This window comes from Arvicanthis niloticus, chromosome 19 (assembly GCF_011762505.2).
Source record: "Arvicanthis niloticus isolate mArvNil1 chromosome 19, mArvNil1.pat.X, whole genome shotgun sequence".
NCBI lineage: Eukaryota > Metazoa > Chordata > Mammalia > Rodentia > Muridae > Arvicanthis > Arvicanthis niloticus.
The window spans coordinates 19,436,756-19,463,005 of NC_047676.1; the positions used below are offsets into that span (position 1 = coordinate 19,436,756).

General features: G+C 33.5%; 1 protein-coding gene across 2 annotated transcripts in view; it reads right to left on the reverse strand.

Moving 5' to 3' along the window:
• Positions 1-9,478: 9,478 nt before the first annotated feature.
• The window catches only part of LOC117723847 (cadherin-10), a 200,409-nt gene continuing 183,637 nt past the window's right edge, over positions 9,479-26,250 (reverse strand). Inside the window, exons 9-12 of one of the 2 annotated variants that reach the window (XM_076916406.1) lie at positions 24,445-24,566; positions 18,404-18,512; positions 15,006-15,257; positions 9,479-12,550 (exon numbers count right to left, since the gene is read on the reverse strand). In XM_076916406.1, the coding sequence (XP_076772521.1) occupies positions 12,066-12,550; positions 15,006-15,257; positions 18,404-18,512; positions 24,445-24,566 (968 nt within the window). In that variant the 3' untranslated portion in view covers positions 9,479-12,065. Of the gene's footprint in view, positions 12,557-15,005; positions 15,258-18,403; positions 18,513-24,444; positions 24,567-26,250 lie in introns of both variants that reach the window. The other variant, XM_034523410.2, reaches the window with a different exon arrangement.

Sequence of the window (26,250 nt, forward strand, 5' to 3'; positions counted from 1 at the left end):
ATAGTGTTATTCTACACAAAATTATTTTAAAATATTTGATATGTTAGGATGTTAACAAAATCTAGGTGGCAGAATAGGAAGTCAATTTACAAGTTAATTAGAAACTATAATATTAGAGAAAATTTTTAATTATTATAGATATGATAAATTATGTATAATTTTAAATATTTTTACACATTTTTTATAATTCAGTCATATTTTCTGAAAGAAAAAAAATCTCTGGATGTCTGAATGCACTCATTCTTTAATATAATTTTCTCAGCTTCAGGAAGCTAGCAGGCAATACTCCATCTCATCTAAAATAATCAGCCTACCTCACTGTTAATTCTCAGCTAAAATAATCAGCCTACCTCACTGTTAATTCTCAGCTAAAATAATCAGCCTACCTCACCTATAATTCTCAAAACACAAGCAATTATAAGTCAATATATACTCATAAAATTATGCTATCTTCTAAATATTGTGATGATGAAATTTTCAAGTATAAGTTTCTCAGCATTGTATGAAATATAAGTTCAAAAATCAAACAGCATCTGCATTTTTCCCTTTATGAATTCATAGACTGTGGAAGTTAAGAAAAAAATAAAACATATACTGATAAAGTATACATGAATTATATATTTTTGTAATATTTGTATTGACTGGTAATTTCACATCATGATCCCTGATCACACTCACTTCCCAGTCCTACCAGTACCATCCCCTTCCTTGTGACATCCTTTTTGCCCTCCCCAAAAGAATAAAAAAAGAAAATCCCAGTGATTGAAATCCCAGTGGTCAACCCCTTAATGAAATTGAGTCTGCTGTACACACAGCCCAGCCATCAGTCAGCCATTATGGACTGCTGCACTTCAGCATTCTTATCAGAGTTTTTAAGAGTTCTCTTTTGGCTGCTTTCTGTCTAGGATATTAATTTTTGGGGTGGGGTACTGTAGGATGAGGGTAAGGTTTGTCACAAACTGGTCAAAATCAGGTATAGTTTTAAATGGCCAAAATTAACTGTACTTCAAATTCCAAGTTTAATGATTCCCCATCCAATCAAGATCACTTTTTTGATGAAGTTATGGGAACTAGAAAACCATCCTCTTATTAATATCAGCTTCTTGGCTCACTTTTTTTTAATCCAGGAGAGAATAGAGCTGAGACAGAGCCTGTCCTATTTTCGTTCTGAATATATTTCATTCTTAAATAAGTCTCCTCGTTCTCAGTGATCTCTTTACTTCCTGGTCATGATCCTTCAATCTGGCATCAAAGCAGGGCCTTCCCATCAATAATCATCTTCCCTAAAGAATTAATTTAATTTTATGTTTAATTTTCATAGATAAGATGGGATTAAAAGCCTAGTATATAGAGACAGATGGCGGAATAATGCTTAAATCCAACTCTACATTTTTATGACAATAATGATATGGGAACAGCTATTTAAATTCTTAATATTTCAATTTTCTCATTTCTAAGAGGGGGGGCTGCAGAGACACTGACACAGACACAGACAGAGACAGAAACAGAGACACAGAAAGACACAGAGACAGAGACACACACAGAGACACACACAGAGAAGAAGGAGAAGGGGAGAGGTATGGTGGTATGAATCTGTCATAGTGGAATAAGCTGAGTTAATGTTTATATTTTGGGAATGTTTCCATTCTAATCAACTGGACTTTTTTCTTTTTGGAAGCCTTTATGAGCAATGGCCTCAGCTGCCTGGAAAAAATTCAAACTAACACATGACTAGTATTGGAACTCACTGTGGTATATAAAATTATATCTGATAATGTGAAATCAGTAACAGACAAGAAATGTGCAGTTGTGTTTCAAAAGACAGTCAGAAGGCACACTAGCGTGAGTTTAAGCAAATGTGTTATTTCATCTGAGTAACTGAGAAGTTCCAAATTCTTAAGTTCAGAACGCTTATTATTTGATGATGTTAAAATACATAGAAGAAATAAATGAAAAATGTACTTTGAAACTCATACTAGTCCTACATATGTCTTTGAAACTCAATAACCAAATACAGGTAAAACATACTGATATTCATATAGCAGTAATTTTTGTTCATTATAGAGATTTATCATTATCAGAAACCACAATTGTAACACCTCTTAACCTAGACAAACTGTAAGAGGTAGGAAGAAGCACTCAGTATAGAGATAAAATTCATCACTAGTGGAGAAAATATAATCTTAGTTAAAGTATTGCTGAAGTAAATAAAACAAGTGAGAAAACTGCACACATTTCTCTTTAATCCAATAATTAAATTCACTATATTGGTGTGATTATATTATTATGAAAAATTTTATGTTAAAAATCAGTTCCTTATTCAAGAAATAAATCTTGTTTTCTCTACTGTCATCATATAACTGCCTTAAGTTCTTCTGTTTTTCATAGCAAAATAATGTTAGGAGTTGCTAAATAGGGTCCATCTTTACATATTTGCTTAATGCCTTGCTCCCATATCAACACAAACATGAATGCTAATTTGAAATATTGAAGACCTAAGACACACACTAGCAAATTTATACTTACATGAATTGTTAACTGCTTTATTAAAATAAAGGAAAATCATTTGTATTTAGAATATTTGCATGTATTTTTTTGTATATTCACATGGGTACAAATGTATTTGAAGTACACATATCCGTGAGCAAAAGAAAGTTAGAAGACAATGATGAATGTATTTTCAAAATTGGTACAATTACACCTAATTTATTAGCCATTAAAAGTTTGTATATATGTGTTGAATATAATGTTTTACAATTCCAAATGTTAGATAAACTAAAAATATATCAGTGAAAGATCCATAGTATTCTAACTGTATTGGCAAATGCATATTTACAAATGTTAATTTGGATTCAGAAATTAATATACTATAGATATTGGTGATTACAAGGGTAATATGCTACCAATTTAAATAAAAAGTCATTCTTCATACTAGCACTATTGACAACAATCTATTCATTGTCATTAATATCTAGAAAGATAAGACTGACTTTTAAAAAATTCTCCCAGTAGTAATTGTAGGTATAAGAGATCCAGACCTAGAACTAAATCATTTTCGCATCCAAGTCCACTTAAAAGTGGCTAGACTTGCCAGGGAGTGGTGGAATATGCCTTTAACCCCAGCACTTGGGAGGCAGAGGCAGGCAGATTTCTGAGTTTGAGGCCAGCCTTGTCTACAGAGTGAGTTCCAGGATACAGGATAGCCAGAAATACACAAATAAACCGTCTCAAAAAAAAAAAAAAAGGGCTAGATTTAAGCAATTTCACTTTACTTTCACTTATCATATTTTCTGCCTCTATAAAATAAACATAATGGTATTGAACATATTGAGTTATTGTGACAATTATGTGTATCATTTTACAAAACAGAATTCAGATTCTGGAACAGAGAATGGGAATAAATGTCAGCTATCATAACCATTACTATCACCACCACCACCATGGCTCACCCTCACTTGCTTCCAATATTAGTCATAAAATTCGGAGTGCAAGTTTTCTAAGCACACATGTTGGTGAGACTGTCTATCATTGATGCTTATCTCATCACTAAGGCGATACATTACACTTTTAAAAAATTTGGATTGTACCTTTTGTGCTTGTCTTCATTTCTCATTCATTTTGAATATGAAGAGATATAAAATTGGACTCTATTATAAATATACAGAAAATTCTGTTGAAATGTAAGTTTAACTTTAAGTATTTGAGGCCACTCAGTGGTTTATTTTAAACAACTTAAAATTGAACTCCCCTTTTTCTATCTTATATTAAACTAAATATTTAAAGAGTGCATCAAGATTTTTCTTCCTTCCATCCTATCCTTACATGCTATTTTCTCAGGCTATCACTTTTGGTAAAATGATGTAAGAAAATTTCGATATATAGCTGGCATAATTGTGCATAGTTGCTGTCAAGAATTCCTAGGCAGAGACTGTCATCTTTAAAGGTTGCTGTGACATTTCTAGAATATGCTTTTTCAAATATGAATGAAATATGTTGCCTTTTTGGTTGAGGGTGGGGAAGGTATGGAACCTGACATTTTCCACACTGCCAAAATTAGAAAACAGAGTATTGGAGTGCCAAGATTAATCAGTCACTCAACAAGTATTTATGCAATAGCTATTTAGATGCCCAATGTGTGACGGGGACTAATGTTTTATCAAGTTTAAGTATTTCCCAAATGGAAGGGAAAATTTGGAGTTTGTTTTATCTAAATTATATAGACCTGTCAGTATATGGTAACGTTCATGCACTGGAATTACAAATGCTCCTACAACCTTAGGGATGCTCACAGCAATCACAAATGCAGACAAATTGTAATGATAAAATAAATTTAACTCTTTGAAAGCAAAGAAAGAAAGAAAGAAAGAAAGAAAGAAAGAAAGAAAGAAAGCCAAACCAAAAATTGAAATGTAATCATGTATTTAGACGACAATTTCACACAGTGATTTGTAAAGCTAAATACCTATTCTGAAAAGAAAAAAAAACTGTATCAGCAAATATAATTACTAGATTTATCTAGCTCACTGTATGCTACAGCTCTAGCCATGTTAGCACAGTCTTTTAGAAGAGATCACTTTTGAGAAAATGAAATAAGAAAATTTCCATATATTGGTAGTAAAAGCGAAGGACCAAAAGCTGCGCGGTAACAGTTATGCCGGCCGTGCACGCTGAGAAGAAAGCTCAACTCCAATCTTTCTGATTATAAAAAAAAAAAAAAAAAAAAGAGGCAAAATTCATGCTAAGAATCCCAGGCCTGCTTCTAAATATTTCACAATGTGTAGGAGGTTTGTTCAGATAAATTTGGGGATGAAGTTGCTCTGCTACCTTCCTGCGGAGTTGTAAATGTCACGTTCCCAACTCAGGATAATTCTGCAGCTGGGAAAAAAAAAAAAATCACAAATTGTCTACCAGGTTTCCTATATGTGCTACAAAAACTTTTAAACCTTTCCTGTTAAAGTAACTTAATAAAAAATGTCCATTTTGGTCATTTGTAAAGATGCTCTAGAGAAGAACCAATTATAACAAGAAGAAAAGCTCGCATCTGCAAAAACTATTTTTTTTTTTTTTTTTTTTTTTTTTTTTTTTGCTTTTTAGTTTCATTATTCATAGTTGTAAAAAGCGACTTTCTTTGTCTTCTTTCTGTAAATGGTTTATTCAGCATGGTAGAAAGCATTATATATATGATAAATGAATTAAATGAATCAAACAAATTGTAGATATTTACATAATTATACGTGATTTTTTATGACGTCAGATGACTAATGTTTAAAACATATTATTTGTTCTTTCAATTTATTACAATATTTTTAAAATTAACAGTGTCCTGATGGCTCTGAGGATATTTACTCACTGCTATATATGTGGTCACCTCTGTGCCACAATTTTGTTTTGGATCTATAAAATCTAGAGACTCTCCACAGTACATGCCTAGCCTATATAATCTTTGAAGGTGCTCCTTAAAGTCAATATCTGAGTGGATTGTGGTAAAATTAGTAAGTGAAAGATGTACAGAATCGTATATAAAATATAATGTATGAATCATTATAGTTTGAAGAAAATAACTACGAATTGTAGGGGTTACTTCAAAGTTAAACCTTGTCTTATGGAAGGGGAGCTTTGCTTAAAGTCTGTGCATCTCGGCTTCATTTCAACCTCCCATTTCTTCCTGAATTTATCTCACACTTTCTCTAAGCAACTGTTTGACTATGCAGCCTTTTCATGATTTTCGAGTAAGTTCCCAAATCAGTGACACAAGCTCTAAGCCACTAGCACTGTCAGTGAAATGATAACCATCTTCTGATATAGCAGTTATTTTAGTAGAGTTCCTAGCAATATAATAATTGGTAGTTTGCATAGGATTTAGACATGTTGTAATATTTTACAGAAAACAATTTAACTGGTTTAGAAAATAATTTAATATGTGTGTATCCTGTAAAATCATTGTATGTTATTTTATTTCACACACACACACAAACAGTTCTGTATGTAGGAGGAGCTAAAGTGGGATGAATAATGAAAGGAAGAAGAAAAGGAAGAGGAGGAGCTAGAGAGGGCAGAGATGTAGTACGTCGAAGAGCCACGCAGGTATGAGAGCAGACACGGGTAACAACTTATATTTAGGTTAGCTAATTGAGAAACAACTCTAATTGTATGGGCGTATTGTTATTGAGCATTACCAAACATATAAAGCGTTTGATTAATATTTAAGCACTATAATTTTCCTACTGGGCCAGCATGGATGGCGGGATGGTCTGGGCAATGCTCACCCTTGTGGAGACAGCATAGAAGATTGGCAGAGCCGTCTCCCACACTGGCTTCTCATATTGTGGGTGGCAGGGCTGGTGTTTCTGGCTGGTCGTTTCTAGCTGCAGTGCTTATGTGGCCTCTGACCACGGAACATGGTGGCTGAGCTGGGTAGAGCTGCCACAGTTTAGATAGTCGGCTTGACCAGTGGCTGTTTTTAAGTAATTACGTCAACATCTCTACTATATATTATTCTTTTCCCCTTTCATCAGTTTCGAAATATGAAACAAAGGCTTTTCAAAAGTTAGGCAAGGACTCTACCCACCACTGAGCTACACTTTCAGTCATTTTCTGTTTTTAATTTTACTATTTTTTCCCCATTTGAGACAAAGATGCCAGAATGACTGAACTCAGTCTTTAGACCAAGAGCTAGTTTTGCTCTTGTGATCTTCCTGCCTGAGTAGTTGGAATTAAAGATCTGTTGAATTGTAAAATCTTAAAATAAGATCACAAATGGTTTCTAGTACTAAGTTTTTTCCTATCGGTCTGAGTAGATCAGTGTAGGAAGAGACGGGGGTCCTATAAACCTTTGCCATGTTATGTGCATTCTTAACATCCAAATAAAATAATAACATATTTTTTTCATTCTTCTGACAAATTTCTATTGAGCATCCTTACAAGTAAACAGTTCTATATCCTGGCAAAAGGGGATACAATCCATGTTGTTGTAAACTTATATCCTATTTGGATGAGAAAATACCTGTAGGAAAAAGTCATTAAAATGTAAAAGAAAATGCAGACATCTAAAAAGGTAAGCAGTTACAATCAAGTTCAATCCTCCTCGCTATAGCATTAGGAATTCTATAGGTTAAAAAAATTATTAGACGGCATTTAAATCTTATTTGAACAAAACTTAAACCAAGTAAGAAAGCAGGAAAGGCTAGTATTAGCACAGGATGGAGGGAAGCAATGGTTAGTAAATCATAAAAGTAGATGAAGGGCTGTGGAGTCTCATTCCGGATTGAGTCTTGTAATCCACTCTGAGTAAAGTCTGGAATCATGACTGAGATGAGAAAAATGACTCACATAGAAAACTCAGTGAGAAACATTTTTCTGACCGTGATGACTGGATAATTAGATAAAAGGAAAGGTCAAAGTTAGGGAGATAATTAAGTACTCCCAGCAATGGAGAAAGCAGCTGTTGCCGTGGAGAAGAGAACCAAGTACTGTGATGTAGAATTTTGTTTATTAGACCAAGTCAAAGGATCAGAGCCAATATTTTCAATAAAGATCACATTAGATAGAACCCATTCAAATGGTATGATTTTTGAGTATGTTTTTTGTTTTTGTATGTTGGGTTTTTTTTGTTTTGAAAGTTATAAGGAGGAAAATAGAACACAATTGGAGGAGGAGGAGGTTGGGGATGATGAGGTAAGACATGGTGTGAAAGAAAAATGTAAATATATTGAATACATTTTTTTTTCATTAAGAAAAGGAAAATAAAATACAAGAGCGAAAAGGATTACAAAGACTGGGAATGAGCAACTCATGAGAAGGCACCACTGCCAAGAAGCAGTGAAGCAGATGGCAGGTGCAGCAGGCCTGTGTGTTTGGAAGAGGAGTGCATGGCACTTTTCTTGATGTTTTATGTATATGTTATTTTTATTAAGGAACAGTCTTATTTAGAATTTCCAGAGAGCCTCAAGCATAGCTGGGTAGCCAGCATTAAAATAGCAATAAAAGTTCTCATCGTAATGAAGAAGAAAACATAAAAGTAACTAATTTAAGGTTTAAGGTCTTCTGGTTGGGTGGTATATTAATATTTAGTAGTAGTTTAGAATTAAACTTCAAGATAGGGTGGTTTTAGGGGAGAATTTAAAAACTGTAGTATAACACTTTATATTACCTTTTAAGTTTAGAAAGATCAAGGCACTTGTATGAAACTAGAGTCGTGGGTAGAGACTTGGTACTGGATAGCATATTTGAAGAGGCTGAGAGCTCTTGAGACAATTACCCTAGTAGCTATCATAGAGGAAACTATGAGGTCAGCTACAAGAAGGGCACATCCTTATAAGGCAAAACTTTGTGAGTCTGCTTGTAATGCATCCTTTGGGGAATACTAAAATGCTTAGTAACTTAGTGAAGTGAATAAAGATAATCTCTGCATTTGTGACAAAAATGGTGATGGAGTTATTTAATGCTGATGAGCAGGCCAATTGGAAGAACCATGGCACATGCTGTTAAGAATGATGATAGAATTCAATAAGGCCAAATCTATTTTGGGCAAATGTATTTTACAATAAGGTAATTTTATAATGATAAAAGATAAATATGTGACTGCGTACTGCAGACTAGGTAGGTGCTGTGAACTGAAGTAGTGTTAGACAGAAAGCCAGCATCATTCTTTAATAACAGAGTCTGCCACATGTTTATCAGTTGTATTCATTGTATTCCCTCTATTAATCTTATATACCACTTTGTCATATATAATATATATGTACATATATTGTTTAGTATATATATATACATATATATATACATACACATAAGTTTTTGTGTCTACTTACTTTAAATTTTAAAATATATGACTTCATTGGATGTTTTATGGAATCAGTCCATCATAGTGATAGTTAATATACATGTACACATAATGTAAAAATATATCTAGAAACTTATGTAAATATATTGACACATTAAGATATAGGGTTCTAATATTAGCATCTTCTGTTGTGAAAGACCCTAGATATTAAATCAGTCATAGTATATGTGGATTACCCTACAAATACATGCCCACTATATTTGCAGTTATATATATGCAGTTACAACTTCATATGTGTATGGTTTTGTGTTTGAGCATGTGTGTGTGTGTGTGCGTGCATGTGTGTGTGAGCCTGTGTATGTGTATATGTGTGTGTTTGAGAGAAGTGAGAGAGAGAGGAAGAGAGAAAGTCAAACTTCAATCTAAGAGCATTACTTGTAGTTACATAACCATTGATACATTGCTGCAAGTGGAAATGATATTTAGGTAGCATTTCTAATAATATAAAGTTTAGAGGTCAATAAATAATAATATATTCTGATTATATAAATAATAGAAAAAAGAGAACAATATTTCTGTTCTTACAAGAGTTAATTTTAAGAACTAAATAATTTATTATAATCTCAGTGGTCTTCATTGCAATATAGCTTTGTCATCTCTTAACTTTGTAAGTAAAATAAATACACACTTATGAATAATTATATATAATTTATTACATCTCTGGGTTTCAAAACACTTCTTGTTTTTTTATATATAATAGATGCTCAATAAACAATTTATGAAGAAGTTATATATAAATGAAAAAATGAAAAACCTACATTGGTTCAATTACATCAATATATTTTGACAGTAGCCCCATCGACACAGAACACTAATTTTGGAATAAGGGATGTCCTGGGCATTCTCTTGGGCAAGCACAATACCAAAATGTGACTGAGAGACTTTAAATAGATCTCTATAACATATGTTTTGCATTCCATGGCTACCAAGAAATAACTTTAACATACCATTATCCATAAAAACAATATTGGAGTATCTGCTATTGACTAGTTTCTCTAAAGTTGACAATTAAGCCTGCCCATCTAGCCTAATGAACATTTCTGAAACTGGTTTGGGTCATACTAGAGAACACTGTTACAACTCCCAATTTTTAAAATAATGCATGATTAAGTAAATGCCAGAATAATTTAGTGTCACTTGACATTTTTGAAAGAAGATAATTAAAAGTCTCCACATAAGAATTACATTATAGACATAAGAATTACTTTATTGACATCTAATATTGACTCAAGGAGCTACTTGTGTGGAAAGGTAGAAATAATTCTAACAAAAAATTGTACTTTAAATTATGACCAATTTAAAATGCTCTGAGGTCTTTGTTTTCCTTTTTCTTTGTCAACTTATTCTATTTTTAATGACTGAGCTCTCCAGCAAACAGCATGTTCCTCATTGCAATTCGGTACAAAGAAGAAAAGTTCCATTTCTTAAACTTAGCCTCTTCTGAAAGCCAACTTATGATATACATTAGTGAGTTCTGTCATATTAAGTGTTAATATTGAGCCTGATATGTTCTTAGCACTATTTGGCTGTGATTTTAATTGGGCCTCATGGGTTGTCTCTCTTTCATAATCAGACTATTATACAAACTGAAGTATTTGTTGGTAGAGTGGTGTGGGCCCTTCAGCCTTGAGGTTAGAAAAAAAAACCCACCATAGATTGAAATAGTTAATTCTACAATAAGGATATATTAACATAGCACACAGACCTATTCAAATCATAGAGCATTTTCACTAATTAGAACATGAATCTTTGGTATTGTTTACAACATACTCAGCAGAGATTGTGACTTCTGCATCTACTACTAAAGTATTCCTTTTACAAATAAATCAGGATGGGACTTGAACAATTAAGAACTAATTGTTCCCACCTCCAGGATTCTCAGTAACATTTTAAGATTGACTACCAGCACTTTAAAGTTTGTATTTTAGCTTGTTCTTTTGCTTTCTATTAAATTATTTTTACACACATACACAGGCACACACACACACAAACGCATGTTGCAACAATGTATGATGCATCTGTGAAAGCTGATATAAGTAGAGTGGGAAGCTGCGTCTTAATGGAATATTCCTTATTATTGTTGCCATTACCAGGCATTTTCAAAGTCACCATGGGAGGTAAATATAAACCCAGTCAATGATTATTCCAGCCTGAGAACTGTCTGGACTCATACTGACTATAAACTTCAAGAGCAAAAATGTCACTCAAGAAGGAAGGAGAGAGAGAGAGAGAGAGAGAGAGAGAGAGAGAGAGAGTTAGTTTTATTTTTCCAGATACTGTCTTAGCAAATATGAATGAGATAAAACTGCTGTACCTCTGGTGTATTTAGTACAAGACCCAAGAACAGCAATGATTTAAATCCGAGTGTGGTTGACTCTGCCGCTCAAGGGGTTAGAGCACCATTCTTGTCAATTTTTCAGATGATAAATGTTAAGTGGTTTATAATTTACAGATGCTTTCAGTATAAAGAAGTTCGCATATATTACGGTGTAAGAATGGGCCGCAGAAGAGCAGTGCTTACCTGTCATATCATTTTGGTCAGGGCTTTCAACATTGCTTAGAATGTGATTTTTTTTTTTTTCTTCTCGGGTACATTAAATTCGATTTGGTAAGAAGATAATTTATGTAGAAAGAATTTGCTCCTAAGGAATGAGAGAAGCTAGAGACAAAGTAGTTGTAAAAACTGGTTTATTTTTTTTAAAAAATAAATACAAAAATATAAATATAAAACATTAGCAGATAGAATTTGATGAAATGAAATTGCACAAATGCTTGTATACCAGGCTGCATATCACACCTACTAACACCACATGTACATTTTTTTTTTAACTTAATGTACAGAACAGGATACATCTTAAATGTTTTCTTCGTCTTTTCAAAGCTTCATTTGCAAGGGCAAGACGTGTATCTAACAGAAGCGGCTTGTTCGTGAGATTGCTTAAGGGAGAACTATCCTGCTCGGGTTTCTTTTATTTACTAAGATGGACAACAATGAATTTCCATAGCTTTGGCTCTTGGAAGTGATTAAATAAAATGTCATATATATTCCATGAGACGTCCTACAGGAAAGAATTAATATAATTAATGAACAAATTAAGAAATAAGTGGGAAACTTGTGCTGAGTGGCAGGAAAACTTTCTCCTGAATATCAAATATTGTGAAGTGGAGAGAGACAATGTCTGCAAAGTTACTTTATCTCGTTGAACGGAACTCAGGTACCAGGCTAAGCATCTTTGTCACTCTCGCCACCACCGTACATTTCTGCTAGTTTATTAAACCGAGGTCCCCATTCTCGGAGGTAATCGTAGTTTTGGTCTCCTTCGGTGGTACCTGATTCTAAAGAGCTCAGAGATTCGGCCACGGAGTCGTTTCCTTCATAGGCATAGGTAGCGAGTGAGTCGTAGGGAGGCGCAGTGGGGTCCAGGTCGTGCTCTTTGAGCCGCTCGTTAATGAAATCCCGGACATCTGTGTTATCCGGGGCCGTAGGAGTCCTCCGTGGTATAAATAACGTTTCAGGAATTATATCCCGCCTGAGCTTTTTCTCCTCGATAGCTGCAGGATTCCTCAAGGTACCAATATCAAAGGCCTGGGTGTCCTCCTCTCCGCCACCTTCATCGTTATAGCTCACGATGTTGTCTCTGATGTCTTCTTTGGATAGAATCAGAGGCTCTTTCTTCCGTTGCCTTTTCAGGGCTGCAAAGAGGACTACTATAACTTGAACAAAGACAAAAAGATGCGTTAGAACTTCCTTCCCAAACTTCCAATCCAGAGCACAAGAGTATACCAGGCAGAAAGTGTTTTATAGCTTGCATGGGAAGCCAGAATTTTGAGATTAATTTTGTATTTTTCTTCAGAAGCCTAGAAAGGTTTGGCCAGGTGGGCTAGGATGGTGTTTCTGATTTTGTTCTACTACAAAGTAGAGTAGTATTCCTTAACTGCAGTATCTACTTTCTACTTCTTTTCCTAAGGACTATTTAAAGTACGTTCCTGACAATATAGAAAACATTAATCTTTTGCATTCAATACTAAACTTACATGAAAGAAATATCTTTCAGTCATTCTGTTGTAGAACATTCCCAAGGTCCTAGGTTCAATTCCAGGCATCAAAGTTTTGACATAAAAAAAAAAATTAGCCAAATTGAAGGATATAATATGTCCATATATTCCACTTATAGCCTTATACAATAATCAAAAGTGATGCTCATCACAAAATCTAGACTAATAACTTCAGTTCCATAGCTGTGCTGATGCATTTACACAGCTTTTTACTTTACTTTACTGAAAGGCCTTCATGACTGGGTAAAAGGTGACTCTCTTGATTAAAAACCCGGAAATTTCACTTATATTTTCCTTAGAAATAAATCCATGCCTTGTAAGGGAACTCTCACCACAATATGGTTAAGTCGGGTGAGTTCAGACCGGAGAGTAAATTCACATCCCATTGAATTACCTCTAAAACACAAATCTGGTCTTCAGAGAGACTCATCTCACACAAGTAAAGCTGTGCAAGGAGGGATATACATCATTAAACTAATACACATACACCTCCCTGTAGGAGAAAATTAACGCAAATGCCATGGGTGGGGACAAGGCTTTCTGCTTACTGTTTTTAAACATTTTATTATTGATCACTTAAGATATTTTGGAGAAACAGGTGTGAATTCATCTCTGTCTAGAAAAAAAAATACGTTTTAACCAAGTAGGGAATCACTATTATTTTGTTGTCTATTAATTTCTATTAATCAACGTTGTTAAAGGTTTTGATTGTTTTACTGTTTGTACTTCGGGTTTTGGGAAGAGCTTCCTTGGATACATCCACACACACAACACAGCAACCCATGATGTAAAGATGTTCAAACCTTATAGGCTGCGTACTATCAGGGAAATGTATCTGTTCAGTAAAAGCTTCCAATACAGAAGATAATGGAACCTGTAAGGCCAGCTCCAGTCCAAGCTAATTTCCCTCCTTCCTGAAGGAAAGTGACAGTATCTTTCAACTCTACTCAATAGAGAGAACAGGACTCGGCAGAGAATAAATATGTTATTTTTACTTCAAGATCAGTTAAAAAAAAAATCTATTCTGGGTTATAAAATCAAGGAGCATTCCTTTTGGCCAGTTCAATCAGGTAAATGGTTGTTGGACTAGATTTCAGTGAAAATGTTACAGGAAGCTCTCCAGGCACTCATTAGGAGAAAAAAGACGAGGGCAATCTGCAAATTTCTCTAGAGAACTGAGCAACAATGCACCCTGGCTGCCTGGCTTTGAAAGATGTGGACAGTACTTCTGATCTTCAGATCCATTACGAGTTAGGATAACAAATTTCAACAATTTGTGCACTTCTTAAAAAACAAATTGATTTTAAAAATGTGGTAGTGTTTGGTACGCTTTTTGATAAACAATAATAACTTAAAAAAACTTGCTATTAACACTTTGTTTTTGGTACCCTTTTTTGAGAATACTTTTTTTTTTTTATCATAGACTTTATTCTGTGTATGGATTCTCATCTACGAAATTTTCCAAGATCCTTCTCACCTCCTTATCGACCCTTTCTTTCTCTCATTAGAAAACAGTCTTCTAAAATAATAAAAGAAAAACATTTTAAAAGAGAGAGAGCGAGAGAGGGAAAAAAGCACAGAAAACACACAAAGACTCTGGGATACATAGTGGTGGAGTGCAAAGAACAGGCATACATAAAAACAACAAAAATAGAAACCATAATATATAAGTAAAAGACATGTAATGTTAAAAAAACTAATAACCCATTATGAGACAAAAATTTAAAAGATTTCATTGAGTTCTTTTTCTGTTGTCTATCTTCTACTGAGCAGGGGCCTTCTCTCAAGTGTGGTCAGTTGGTTAACATTATTGCTTTTACTTTATTTAATACACTGTCATGAAAGATACATATTTGGTGGGTATTTTCATTGAATTCATACAGATAAAATTCTGCTACAACCATCACCATAAAGAAGACTTCAGTCAGTATATATTATGAATAAATAAAAATGTTTCTGTTACTAGAAAGTCTCAGTTAACTTACACGCACCTTTAAACTTTAGCATTAGTTACAAGGTGCTGTGTTTTGATGGTAATATCCCCTATACAATTACAGACTGAATTAGTCTTCTTGGAAGCCCATCCCCTTCCTTCCACACTTCTTACCCAGCAGAATAATGATGCACAGGAGAATGGCTATCAAAGCACCAGTGCTGAGGCCAGCAGGAAGGAGCAGGGCTTCTGCACTGCAGGACTGCATGTTGCCTTGGCTGTCACAGGCGCACACACGGATCGTCAGGGTGCCAGTGCTGCTCTGAATTGGGTAGTCATTATCAGATATCACCACCGGCAGTAGATAGGTGCTTATTTCATGACGGTTGAAGCCATTCTTTCTGGTTAAAATTCTGGCCGTGTTATCTAAAATTAGCATTGCAAATAATTTAGGGCAGTCAATTTGTTTCAGTGTTCACTGTGGTTTTAAATAAAAAAGAAATATCACTTATAAACTATGAATTTTACTATTCAATGTTCATAATGCAATTTAAACTAGGCAAGGCACACTAAATAATATGAAGAATCGAGCACTATGCATTGGTCTTTATTAATTTTGAAACTATCTTGCTGTGTCGCACTGGATGGACATGACTAAGTTCAGTTCCCTTGGTGCAGCTGCTGAACATTGTAATTACAGAAATGCAGCCCCACGCTCAGACTTCATCACTGGGTTGGTTTCAAATGATTATTACATACTGGCAAATATAAAAATTCATTTATGAAATCTGTAGGGATGGTAAAAATTTTAGAGATCTCAAAAGGCAAGCTTTTATCAAGGAAGATAGTCATTTAAATTGTCTAAATTTACACATAACTTGAGTGTACAATTTCGCATAACAAAATATGCTTTATTCCAACAATTATGAAGAAAATACGATCCAGGATGCACATGAATCAACAGTTATTTAAACCAATTAAGATTCTAATGTATAATCAAAAGTTAGCAAATATTGAATATTTCTCAACACTGCTTCAAATTAATAAAACAAAAGCTTGAGAATATATATATACATGTATATATATGTATATATGTGTGTGTATATATACACACACATATATATGGTACTATTAGTGGGCAACTTGCTATAGTGACAGCAAATATATTTGGGGAGTAACAAATAATATTTAAAAAAATACACAATTTTAATAAATTCAACCATACAATTAATTACTACTCAGCTGATGAAGATTTCCCTATTCAGATAAGTTACCCAGTTTTCAATATGAATTGTAGATGAAGGTAGAGGCAGTCTATTTTAGACTCAAATAACCATCATTTAAAGACCATGAAGTATGTTACTTTCTATCTCATTTTATTGTCAGATGAATGTAGTCTTGATTCTCAAAAGGCCATCTACATGGCCAATAGAGAAACAAGAATCAGTCAGTGGTTAAGTCAAACCAACAGGACAGAAAAAGAAAGTGACAATTGTATCCTGGATCGGTAGCTGAATATAATAAAAAGTGTTTTCTAGATTGTTAGAAAGATGTCAACTATCTTAGGAAAGCAGATATTTAAAATATTAGAAACATCTGAGTAAATTAAAATATCTACCCCTCAAGCATTAATTTCTCAGATTAAAATTTGCATACCTATGGGCATGTTGAGTATCTTGTCTATATGTCTTTTAAATTCTTGAATCTTTTGAATATTAATTTTGCAATATTTTTGTCATATTTGAGAGCCAGTTATTTTTGTCTTAAAATTATATTTTTAAAACCATATGATTCAAAGTTTTATGAAACAATATTTTTGAATTGTGATATATATTTGATTTACCACAGAAATAAGTTAATTTAGGAAAGAATTGATATCATTAAATTTTAGATATATAAGATGAACATATAGACAAACATAAGGAAATATCACAAAAGCTGTATCTTTTTATAGATTACTATATAATTACAACTCATTTAAATCTTGACCCAATAACCAAAAACAATAATGTATATAAAATAAAATTAGATCAGATAGTCCACCAAATTTAATGGAATCCTACCGATTGAGCTCTTAAGATTAATATTTGTAAAACTTTATTCCTTGCTTTGAGTAAATTATAAAGGATCAAGAATTCTTTCTAATATAACAAAATGATAATATATGTTAAAAGTTAACTGAGACAAGTCTTAAGTGGTTTCTCCGGGATGTTTGAAAGGCTGCGCCATGACAGAACCAGTCTTAACCTCTCTTTTTAATATCTAGTTCTCAGCTTCACAAGAAAAGAACTTAAATTACATAAACTCAGAAATAAGTATTGTCAGTTCAGTCCTGAGGATTCAATACAGACAGCTCTAATCCAAAATCTATGTTTAGGTTACCAGGTTCAGCAAATTGAAATTATACTGGATGTTGTTCATCTGAAATTCAGAAACAGTACAGAAACAGTGTATATTAACTGCCAAGTCCATGTTACACTTTTCTAATCCAATTACTTTATGTGTCTAGAGTGACAGAAAACATGGACACTTTAAATCTTAAGATTTAGTGAAACGTGTCTGAAAGGGATAATTTCTCTTTGACTCACTTATTTGTTATGTGAACATTCTACTGGATGAAATCTCTTGGTGAGTAGCTAGCATGATGTAAAATAGTACAAGGTTTTAAGCTATTTTATGGCACTTTGGAACCACCTTGAGAGAATACAGCCGACTGGCTTTGCTAATACATCTCAAACACTGTGAAGAAAGTATTGTATATTTGCCAAGGTGCTTTTGAGATTTATTTGACATACATCAGCAGCCACAGTAAGGCAAATCTATCTTCTACCATCAGAAGCTAGAGTCACTATTTGCCACTAAATGTATTAAATATATACGGGTTCTAATAGCACACAAACCCACATGTTCGTGTGGGTGAGGGATGTGTATAGTCTAGAGTCCCATAGTTCTCCTGACACATATTTGTCAACATTTTAGAAGTCATAACTGTTTCCACAATGTGCATCTAAAATGCTTTATGCCTTTTATGAGAACGAAAAAGAAATAATTTCAGGGATACTGAAATTTGTATTTTACAAAAGACAATATAGCATACTTGCCTCTGCAACAAGAAAGATGCAAATGCTTTCTCAGTATCCTGTGTCTGTTTTTCCTTCCTCACAATTGTCTTTTAGTCTCCAGTAAGTAGGTCACTATCATGTTCCATCAAAGTTTGTATAATAAATATGTACATAATCTTTCTTCCTACAGCCATTCATGTCCTATCATGTTTACAATACTAACTAATTATTTGTAGGCTCTCTAATCATTTCAACATTTCACCTTCCCTTGAACTCCTATAGTTTTATAATTTATTTTATTATTTAAAATTTAAGGGAGCAAATAACCTCAAATGAGATATAATACATATGGATAGGAATAACTTTTTAACTTTTTATAGTATCTGTTCTTATCAGCTTTTTAACTTAACTATACATCATTGAGTTTATACATAGCATAAATAAGTGAATTGACACATTGCAATAATTCCCATCTTTTTGTATTACACATGAAATCAGTACAAAAATGACCTTCATTATCTTGTACTGTGAAGTTTGGATTCACAGCAGCCAAACTGAAGAAAAACTTCTGTCCACCTAAGGGGTCATCTTTGTCAACTGCACTTATGGTCTGTATCAGCTGTGGGAAAGAAAGCATTACAATCATCACATGTCTGTGAATAAAACAGGAATCATATGAGCAATGTTGAAAACAGATATACAAATAACATTATAATGCCTGAACAGGTTGTATTTAAGAACACAAGGATGCACACGAAGGCGTACACACACACACACACACACACACACATTTTAAAATGAATAAATATATTAAATGAAAGGGAAATTCCCTATATTTCAAGTTAAAAACATAGTACCCTATTTGTTATGGATGCCACTTGTTACCTTCATTATGGTTTCACTATACATGTGGAGATGGAACAAGCACAGGCATGTACATACTCTGATGTTACCTTAATACTTTTCCATTTATATGCATCATGTTTTAAGAAATTAAATTTAAAATAACATCAGAAGCCTACATTTATTGATGCTTGTATAAACATTCAAACTTATTCTTAATTAAAAGAAAACAATTTTAAAGCTTTAGTTTATCATTTTATGTATATTTGGATAAGATATTTTTCTGAGTTTTTGTTGATTTAACAAAGAATTTCAAGCTTAAAACATTATGTAAGATAATTCGACACTGAACAAATTATTATCACATTATATTAAATTACTTTCCTTTCAAAACATGGTTTAGCAATAGCAGTAAAAATAGCTTGCTTATTATATCTCAAATTATGTATTTCAAAGACATTCAAAAAATTTAATTAAACCACACAAAGCAATATAGTATTTTTTAGAAATAATGAACAAGTATAATCATTTGAATGTTGAAATTATTTTAAAACACTATTAAATCATGGTTGACTAAATATTTATTATGATAATAATAAAGAAAAACAAATTATAATAGAATCAAATAGTACAGATATATGAATGCATTAAAGACAACAATGTAGAAAAAATAGCATTTGGAAGGTGTTCCTTAAAAGTTTTTAATTTATCTGTTTCTCCTCCCCTAACTCTCCATCTTTTAACCATACTTTATTTTTTCCTTTTAAAACAGTGATTCATTCATATATTGAAGAAAAAATTAAAAGACATAAAATAATAGAGATGAACCAGTAGACATTCTCAGTCACTAAGATTAATATTAATACAGAGAGATGCTAAAAAATTATTTAGAAGCAATGTAAAAATAGAACTAATGATCCTTTAAAGAAAAATTATAAAGTCTCAAAATAACATTTGTAACTGTTATTCCAAATCACAGTTCCAGTCTAGACCAAGCTACTTTATTTTTTAAGGACCAATGTCCACTTCTCTCTCTCTCTCTCTCTCTCTCTCTCTCTCTCTATATATATATATATATATATATATATACACACATATATATATATATATATATATATATATATATATATATGAAATTGTGAAATAAACCTGGCATCTGCAAATGAAATATGTATACTGATTGAAGATTGTAGCACTAATGCATTAAGATTAGTTGTTAATTGAAGCGCTTTTTACAACTCAGTGCTATAGAAAGGAGAATATGCTATTATTAAAGGGACAATAAATAAAATGACACATGGCTGTGTCTCTCTCATTCTAGAACTCATGCTCATTATCCAACTGAAAGTAAGATTTCCTCTGGATCATGAAGCACCCATTACTTTATTCCATTTTAATGCTAGGAAAAGGAAATAAACAGACAAATATAATGCTATGTGTGTGATAGAAAACATTCAGCTCAGTCCTTTAGCAGTAACAAAGTTGACTTGTTTTTTAGTTTCATTTTTTTATTAAATATTTTCATTATTTACATCTCAAATGTTATCCCCTTTCCCTGTTTCTTGCCTAGAATTCCCCTATCCCATCCCCTCTCCTCCTGGTTCTCTGAGGATGTTTCCCTACTCACCCATCTACTCCTGCTTCTCTGCCTTGGCATTTGCCTAAACTAGGTCATCGAGCCTTGACAGGACCAAAGACCTCTCCTAACACTGATGTCCAACAAGCCATTCTCTGCTACATATGTGACTAGAGCCATGGGTCCCTCCATGTGTACTCTTTGTTTGGTGGTTTAGTCTCTGGGAGCTCTCAGGGGTCTGATTGGTTCATATTGTTCTTTCTATGGGTTTGCAAACCCCTTCATCTCCTTCAGTCCTTTCTCTAACTCCCCCATTGGGAACCCTGTGGTCAGTGCAGTGGTTGTATTTTCATATTCTACTTCATCTTCAAGGCTATTTCAGTGATCCTAATTGTGATGGTTTGTATATGCTTTGCCCAGGGAATGGCACTATCAGGAGTAGATAGGGCCTAGTTGGATTAGGTGTGTCACTGTGGGTATGGGCTTTAAGACCCTCGTCCTAGCAGCCTGGAAGTCAGTCTTCTACTAGCAGCCTTCAGATGAAAATATAGAACTCTCAGTTCCTCCTGTCCCATGCCTGCCTGGATGCTGCCCTGCTCTAATCTTGATGATATTGGACTGAACCTCTGAACCTGTAAACCAGGCCTCTATCACTGCCTTGGCAAGATTAGAATCGCCACAGCCCTTCTATACTTGAAGAAGGGAGGAGATGTCAGGGGCAGCCCTGCTTATACACTGAAGGCCTAAAATCAGCCATAAGCCTAGAATCAGCAATAGGCCTGACTTACATGCCTGCTAACACAAAGTCTTGGGTCTCTATGGAAAAAAAAAAACACTAAAACAGAGGGCTATAAACTATTGTAAACAAGCAGCTTTTGTTGAAATCTACCAGCCTGAGTAGTCATAGACCTTGTAAATAGGCAGCCTTGGCGGATAGTACCAACTTAGATAAGGACAAGTGAATCATATGCAGAGTCATAGTGACCTGATCCCTGAACCTTCACCCAGCTGATATCCTGTTCTGAAAGATATCTGTACTCCCCCTGAACACATATGCTCCTGTGTCATCCCCTACCCCACATCTTGCATTTTTGTGTTTATAACCCCCATGTTAAAAAGTAAAAATTATGATTTGATAAAAAAAAAAAAAACAAAGAAAATACATGTTGGATATTTTGGGTCTGATAAACCCTTGGCTACCACTTGACTTCATGTGTCATGTCATTTGACAAATTGATTTAATAACATCCTTAGGTACTGAGGAGTAAACATAAGCCCCATGCTCCCTGGAGATCCTTTGAAAAGACTCTCTGAAATGTATATGTTACTTTGTGCCCTTGGACATGAAAAATCTAACCATCAGCTAAAGAAGTGGATATGAGTGAGAGAAATCGTTACAGGAAGAGCCAGCTTAATCATCCCATTTCTGAAGACTATCATTTCTGAGGTGTGGGGTATGAGTTAAGTAGCCTGATTTAGGCACACAAGAAGAATCCAGTTAAGTTCTTATCAGTGGCAAGATTCACCCTTTGTGAGTAAAACACCCCCTCCTTATATTAAGAAACTCACAAGATCAAAGACAAGGGATGCAAAGGCAAATGTGGTGGCACACAGTTTTATTTCTGACTTACCCATTTGTCTACACACCTAATGAGCAGAATTATACCCCATGATGTACATCTATTACTTAAAGAACACTTAAATTTTAGGGCTACTGTCTGGATTAAGGTACTCAATAAATGATGCAAGCATGCCCAGAAGTCCAAATATTCAAGGCTTAGTGAGGAAGTTTAGACAATAACCAATTTGTCTTTGCTCATTTAAATGTCATGACTTCTAATCCTAAATCCATCTCACTTCCACCATGATTTTGCTTTTTGAAAAATAATCTGTAGCCCAGGTTGTCCTTCAGTACACTATGTAGGTGGGAAAAATTTGAACTCGTGATGTCCCAGTCTCTGTCTTCCAACTTTTTGGAATACTGACACATGCCATAAAAGACCACTATTGATTTCAGTATTCATATATAAAAACTTTGTTTAAACAAAGCCATTTCTATGCAATCACACTAAAATTAATCTGAAGAAAAACTGTCAATATGGACGTATGTGCAGATGTGGGCAGTTAGAAAAGAATTAATCATATTAATATTAAGATTGTTAAGACCAGCTAAAGCATTTTAAGACAAATTTTTTATTATTTTCCTTCATTACTTATTTTCAAATATTTAGAAAGCCTTGGAACATTGGGCTAGCTACAGTGAACGAGAAAGAAAGCACAAGAAAATATGCAGCATTTCTTATTTTGAATATTTTGATACATCAGTATATCAGTGTTTATGACTCAACTCTCCTAAAAGATATCTCTTTAAAATTTAAATTGAATAATAATGGAATCAGCAGTGTATGAAGTAGTAGCAAAGTGGATAATTCATCACTTACAACAAAGATTTTAACTTAAATCATGCTGAGCCTGCTTGGCCAAGAACTATTTGAAATAGTACTTTTAAGGTAGACATTGCTTCATTAAGAAGAAAGTTTGAAGCAACCAAGTTATTTAAATATTCAAAAATAAACATTTCCATAACAGTTCAGGTTAAAAAAAAAAAGCAATTGCAGTAATTTTATTCTTTCAAACAATAGACAAGCTATTGAATTCCCATTACAATATTCACTAGAACAACTTGAGTTATTCTACAAGGCAATTTGCATAAAAATATAGCGATGACATTGATGTTTATAAAAGCACTAAATGATGTCAAAATACGACACAGTTTCTCAATAGCTTCTCTATCCCTAATAAAATGCTTTTGATTCCCAATTATTATTTATAATATGCAGCTTCCTTCTGTGAAGATAGCACTCAAGCCAATTAAGAGCATTTCTTTCAGCCATATATGCCAGAGCTTTTCAAACAACAAAATGAGTCCGTCCACTGAGGAAATGATTAAAATAATTCCAAACAATGCTGATGTAGGAAGAATGCTGCAAAGGACTAAAATGAAGTTATTAAGTATTTTATGTATTGCCACACTGAGGAAAAACAGAGGCAATCCTTAACAGTAACTGAACATGGCTGCATTGCTTCACAACTTTCTCATATAACCCAATACAGATTGAGTGTTTCAATGATCCTGTGTACTTGTCTCTGTCTTTCCCTGAGTCTCACTGTCACCAGCCTTCAGCAATGAAGATATTCTGAGGAGTTATTTGTACTCCACCCTTGGGCTGTTAGACTATTGAAACAATAGACTAATTTGGAAATTTCCCAGGAATCTCATGTTGGAGAAGAAAATGTCTTCTCCCGTGCTAACCACAGGTGAAACTTGTCACTACAAAAATAGTTCACACAGGTAGGACAATCTCACAGACCACCTTAGATAAGAAATTGAAACTGACACAAGGTCATGCCAATGGCAGGTAGGGCCACTCTTGACCAAACTGCTTGGTTATCCATATTTCCCTAACTTTTGTTTAACCAAAATCACATGTTAGGACTCCAAAGGTGAACCAGTTGAGCATTGCTGGCCCTTGTCATTAGTTCTTTATTTCAACCAGGCCACACTAAACAAATATTTTTCTTCTGCCTTTCATTCTTACTTGTTGCTCTCAAAACGAGTGCCAGAGACCAGGGGCTGGAGCAATCAAGGTCCTGGTTCTGACATTAAAAACAGTACTAACACCTGAACTTCTGTTTTACTAACTAGTTATTAATATTGGGTCAGTGGCACAGAGCAGATTCCTGTGTTTGCTCTTAATTCTCAATGTTTTAAAATTTGAAGCTATTACCCACACCTCAACTTTTATGAGAAAGACAATATATGCTTATTATTATTATTTATTATTATTTTACAATTAGAGACTAAGATCTCATTATTTTATTGCATAATAACTTGGCAAAGGAATTAGATAACGTGACTATTAAAACGCTTTCAATTTTATAAACACCAACCACGTTCTAAACTTCTAATGAGAATATATGTAAGTATTTCTAACTCTGTTTGGTTCATTCTTTTCAAGATTTTGACATATATATATATATATATATATATATATATATATATATATATATATATATATATTTACACACAGCTAAAAAGCTAAAACAATCCTGGAGTTGTATAGTTGCTCACCTGTCCTGGTCTGGCATTTTCACACACAAATGTGTCATAAAACACAGCAAATTGTGGAGCATTGTCATTAACATCCAAAATCCTCACAAAAACAGACACACGTGTTGTCTCTTTAGGATTATCTGGAAAGAGGAAATAAAAATGTTTAGAAAAATACATTTGTGTGCTGGATTCAATTTATATAGGCATCTTACGGACACTAAGTGCTCACCTACAAATACGCATCACGTCTATTCTTTTACATAATGAACAAATGCAATAAAGAAAATTACTACTCAGTCTAATAAATAGTCACAAATTCCCTTTTCATTGAGCACAAGAGTACTATTATTATTTTAAAATTTTCCTTTAAAAGTACAATACAGTGTAATTGTGTTCATATTATACGTGTGTCTCTACTACCCAATTATGAGCTGGGATTAAATAATGATTTATTAAATCTTTGCTAAGCATGGCAATGCCACTTACTTTTTTTTTTTTTTTTAACCACATTTTAGAAGAAGGAACACTTTGAAACAAATTAGATACATGGCCAAGGTCACCAACTCCTAGAACCCACCACTTCATTTAATTCTATAATAAAAATAAATTCTAATAGCTACTTTAAAATTTCCATTTAGAAATGGGACTACATGACTGTTAATGAACTGATTAGAAAAATTAGAGTGAAATACCATTGTGTAAATATTATATTAACATATCTTAAACCTGACTTTATTTTTGTGTATTTTATTTTATTTTTACACATTATTTTGTGTGCATGAATGTCTATATGTGTGAGCACAAGCATCCTACAAGGTGTGTGTTGCACAGAAGATAACCTGTGGTAGCCAGTTGTTTTCCATCACGTGGAACCCAGATATTGAACTAAGGTCATCAGGCTTGGCACTAAATGACTTTTTTTTCTACTGAGCCATATCAATTCATTCTAAACAAACCAGCTCCAAAACAATAGAGTATTGATCAATTTGCATTATTTTTTAAAAGGTGAAATTAAGACCATCAAATTTGTCCTAAGGAAGTATGAATTGCATTTATGATTTTGACTGATGAATAAAATTTTAAAATGTCTATTTATCTTAGCCTTAGGTCTATCCTTGTATTTTTCATAACGGCATAAGCTGTGTCTTATGTATTCTAGGCAGTACTGCTTGCTATTCACAAAAGTCCAAAAAATGTTGTGTCCATCAAATTAGGATTAGACAAGGGAAAACAAGGCACACAAATACAACAGAATGATATACAGTTATAAACAAAATGGAATTAGACATTAGAAGACAATGTGGATACATGTGGAAATCATTGTAAATCAGGCAAGTATAGAGACAGGTACCACATGACTGAAAGAACATGTGGAGTGAAAATGCTGGTGTCACAGTAACTGACCAAAATATGGTGGTTTTCAGAGACTTTGGAGGAGGGAGGATGAGGAAGGATAAGCAGGATTGATTAATATGTCCTAAGAGAAATGTACAGTCTGAAGTGCTATTGCACACAAGGGCTACTACAGAGAATAATAAACTAATGTGTATTTCAGTAAGCAAGGATTTTGAAAGTACATAATAAAGATAAATAGAAGTGTTTTAACAAACCGTTTAAAATAATATGTTATATATACTGCATATTAATGTATGAAATTCAAGTTTTTATGTATAATAAAACAAAAAAATAAAGACAAGATGAGACAAACGAAAAATAAAAGGTTTAGCACTATTCTTAAATATCTGAGCAAAATAAATTATGAATATAACTAATATTTGTCTTATTGATTTTTTAATATTTTCTTTGTCTTTTAAAAAGACAAAT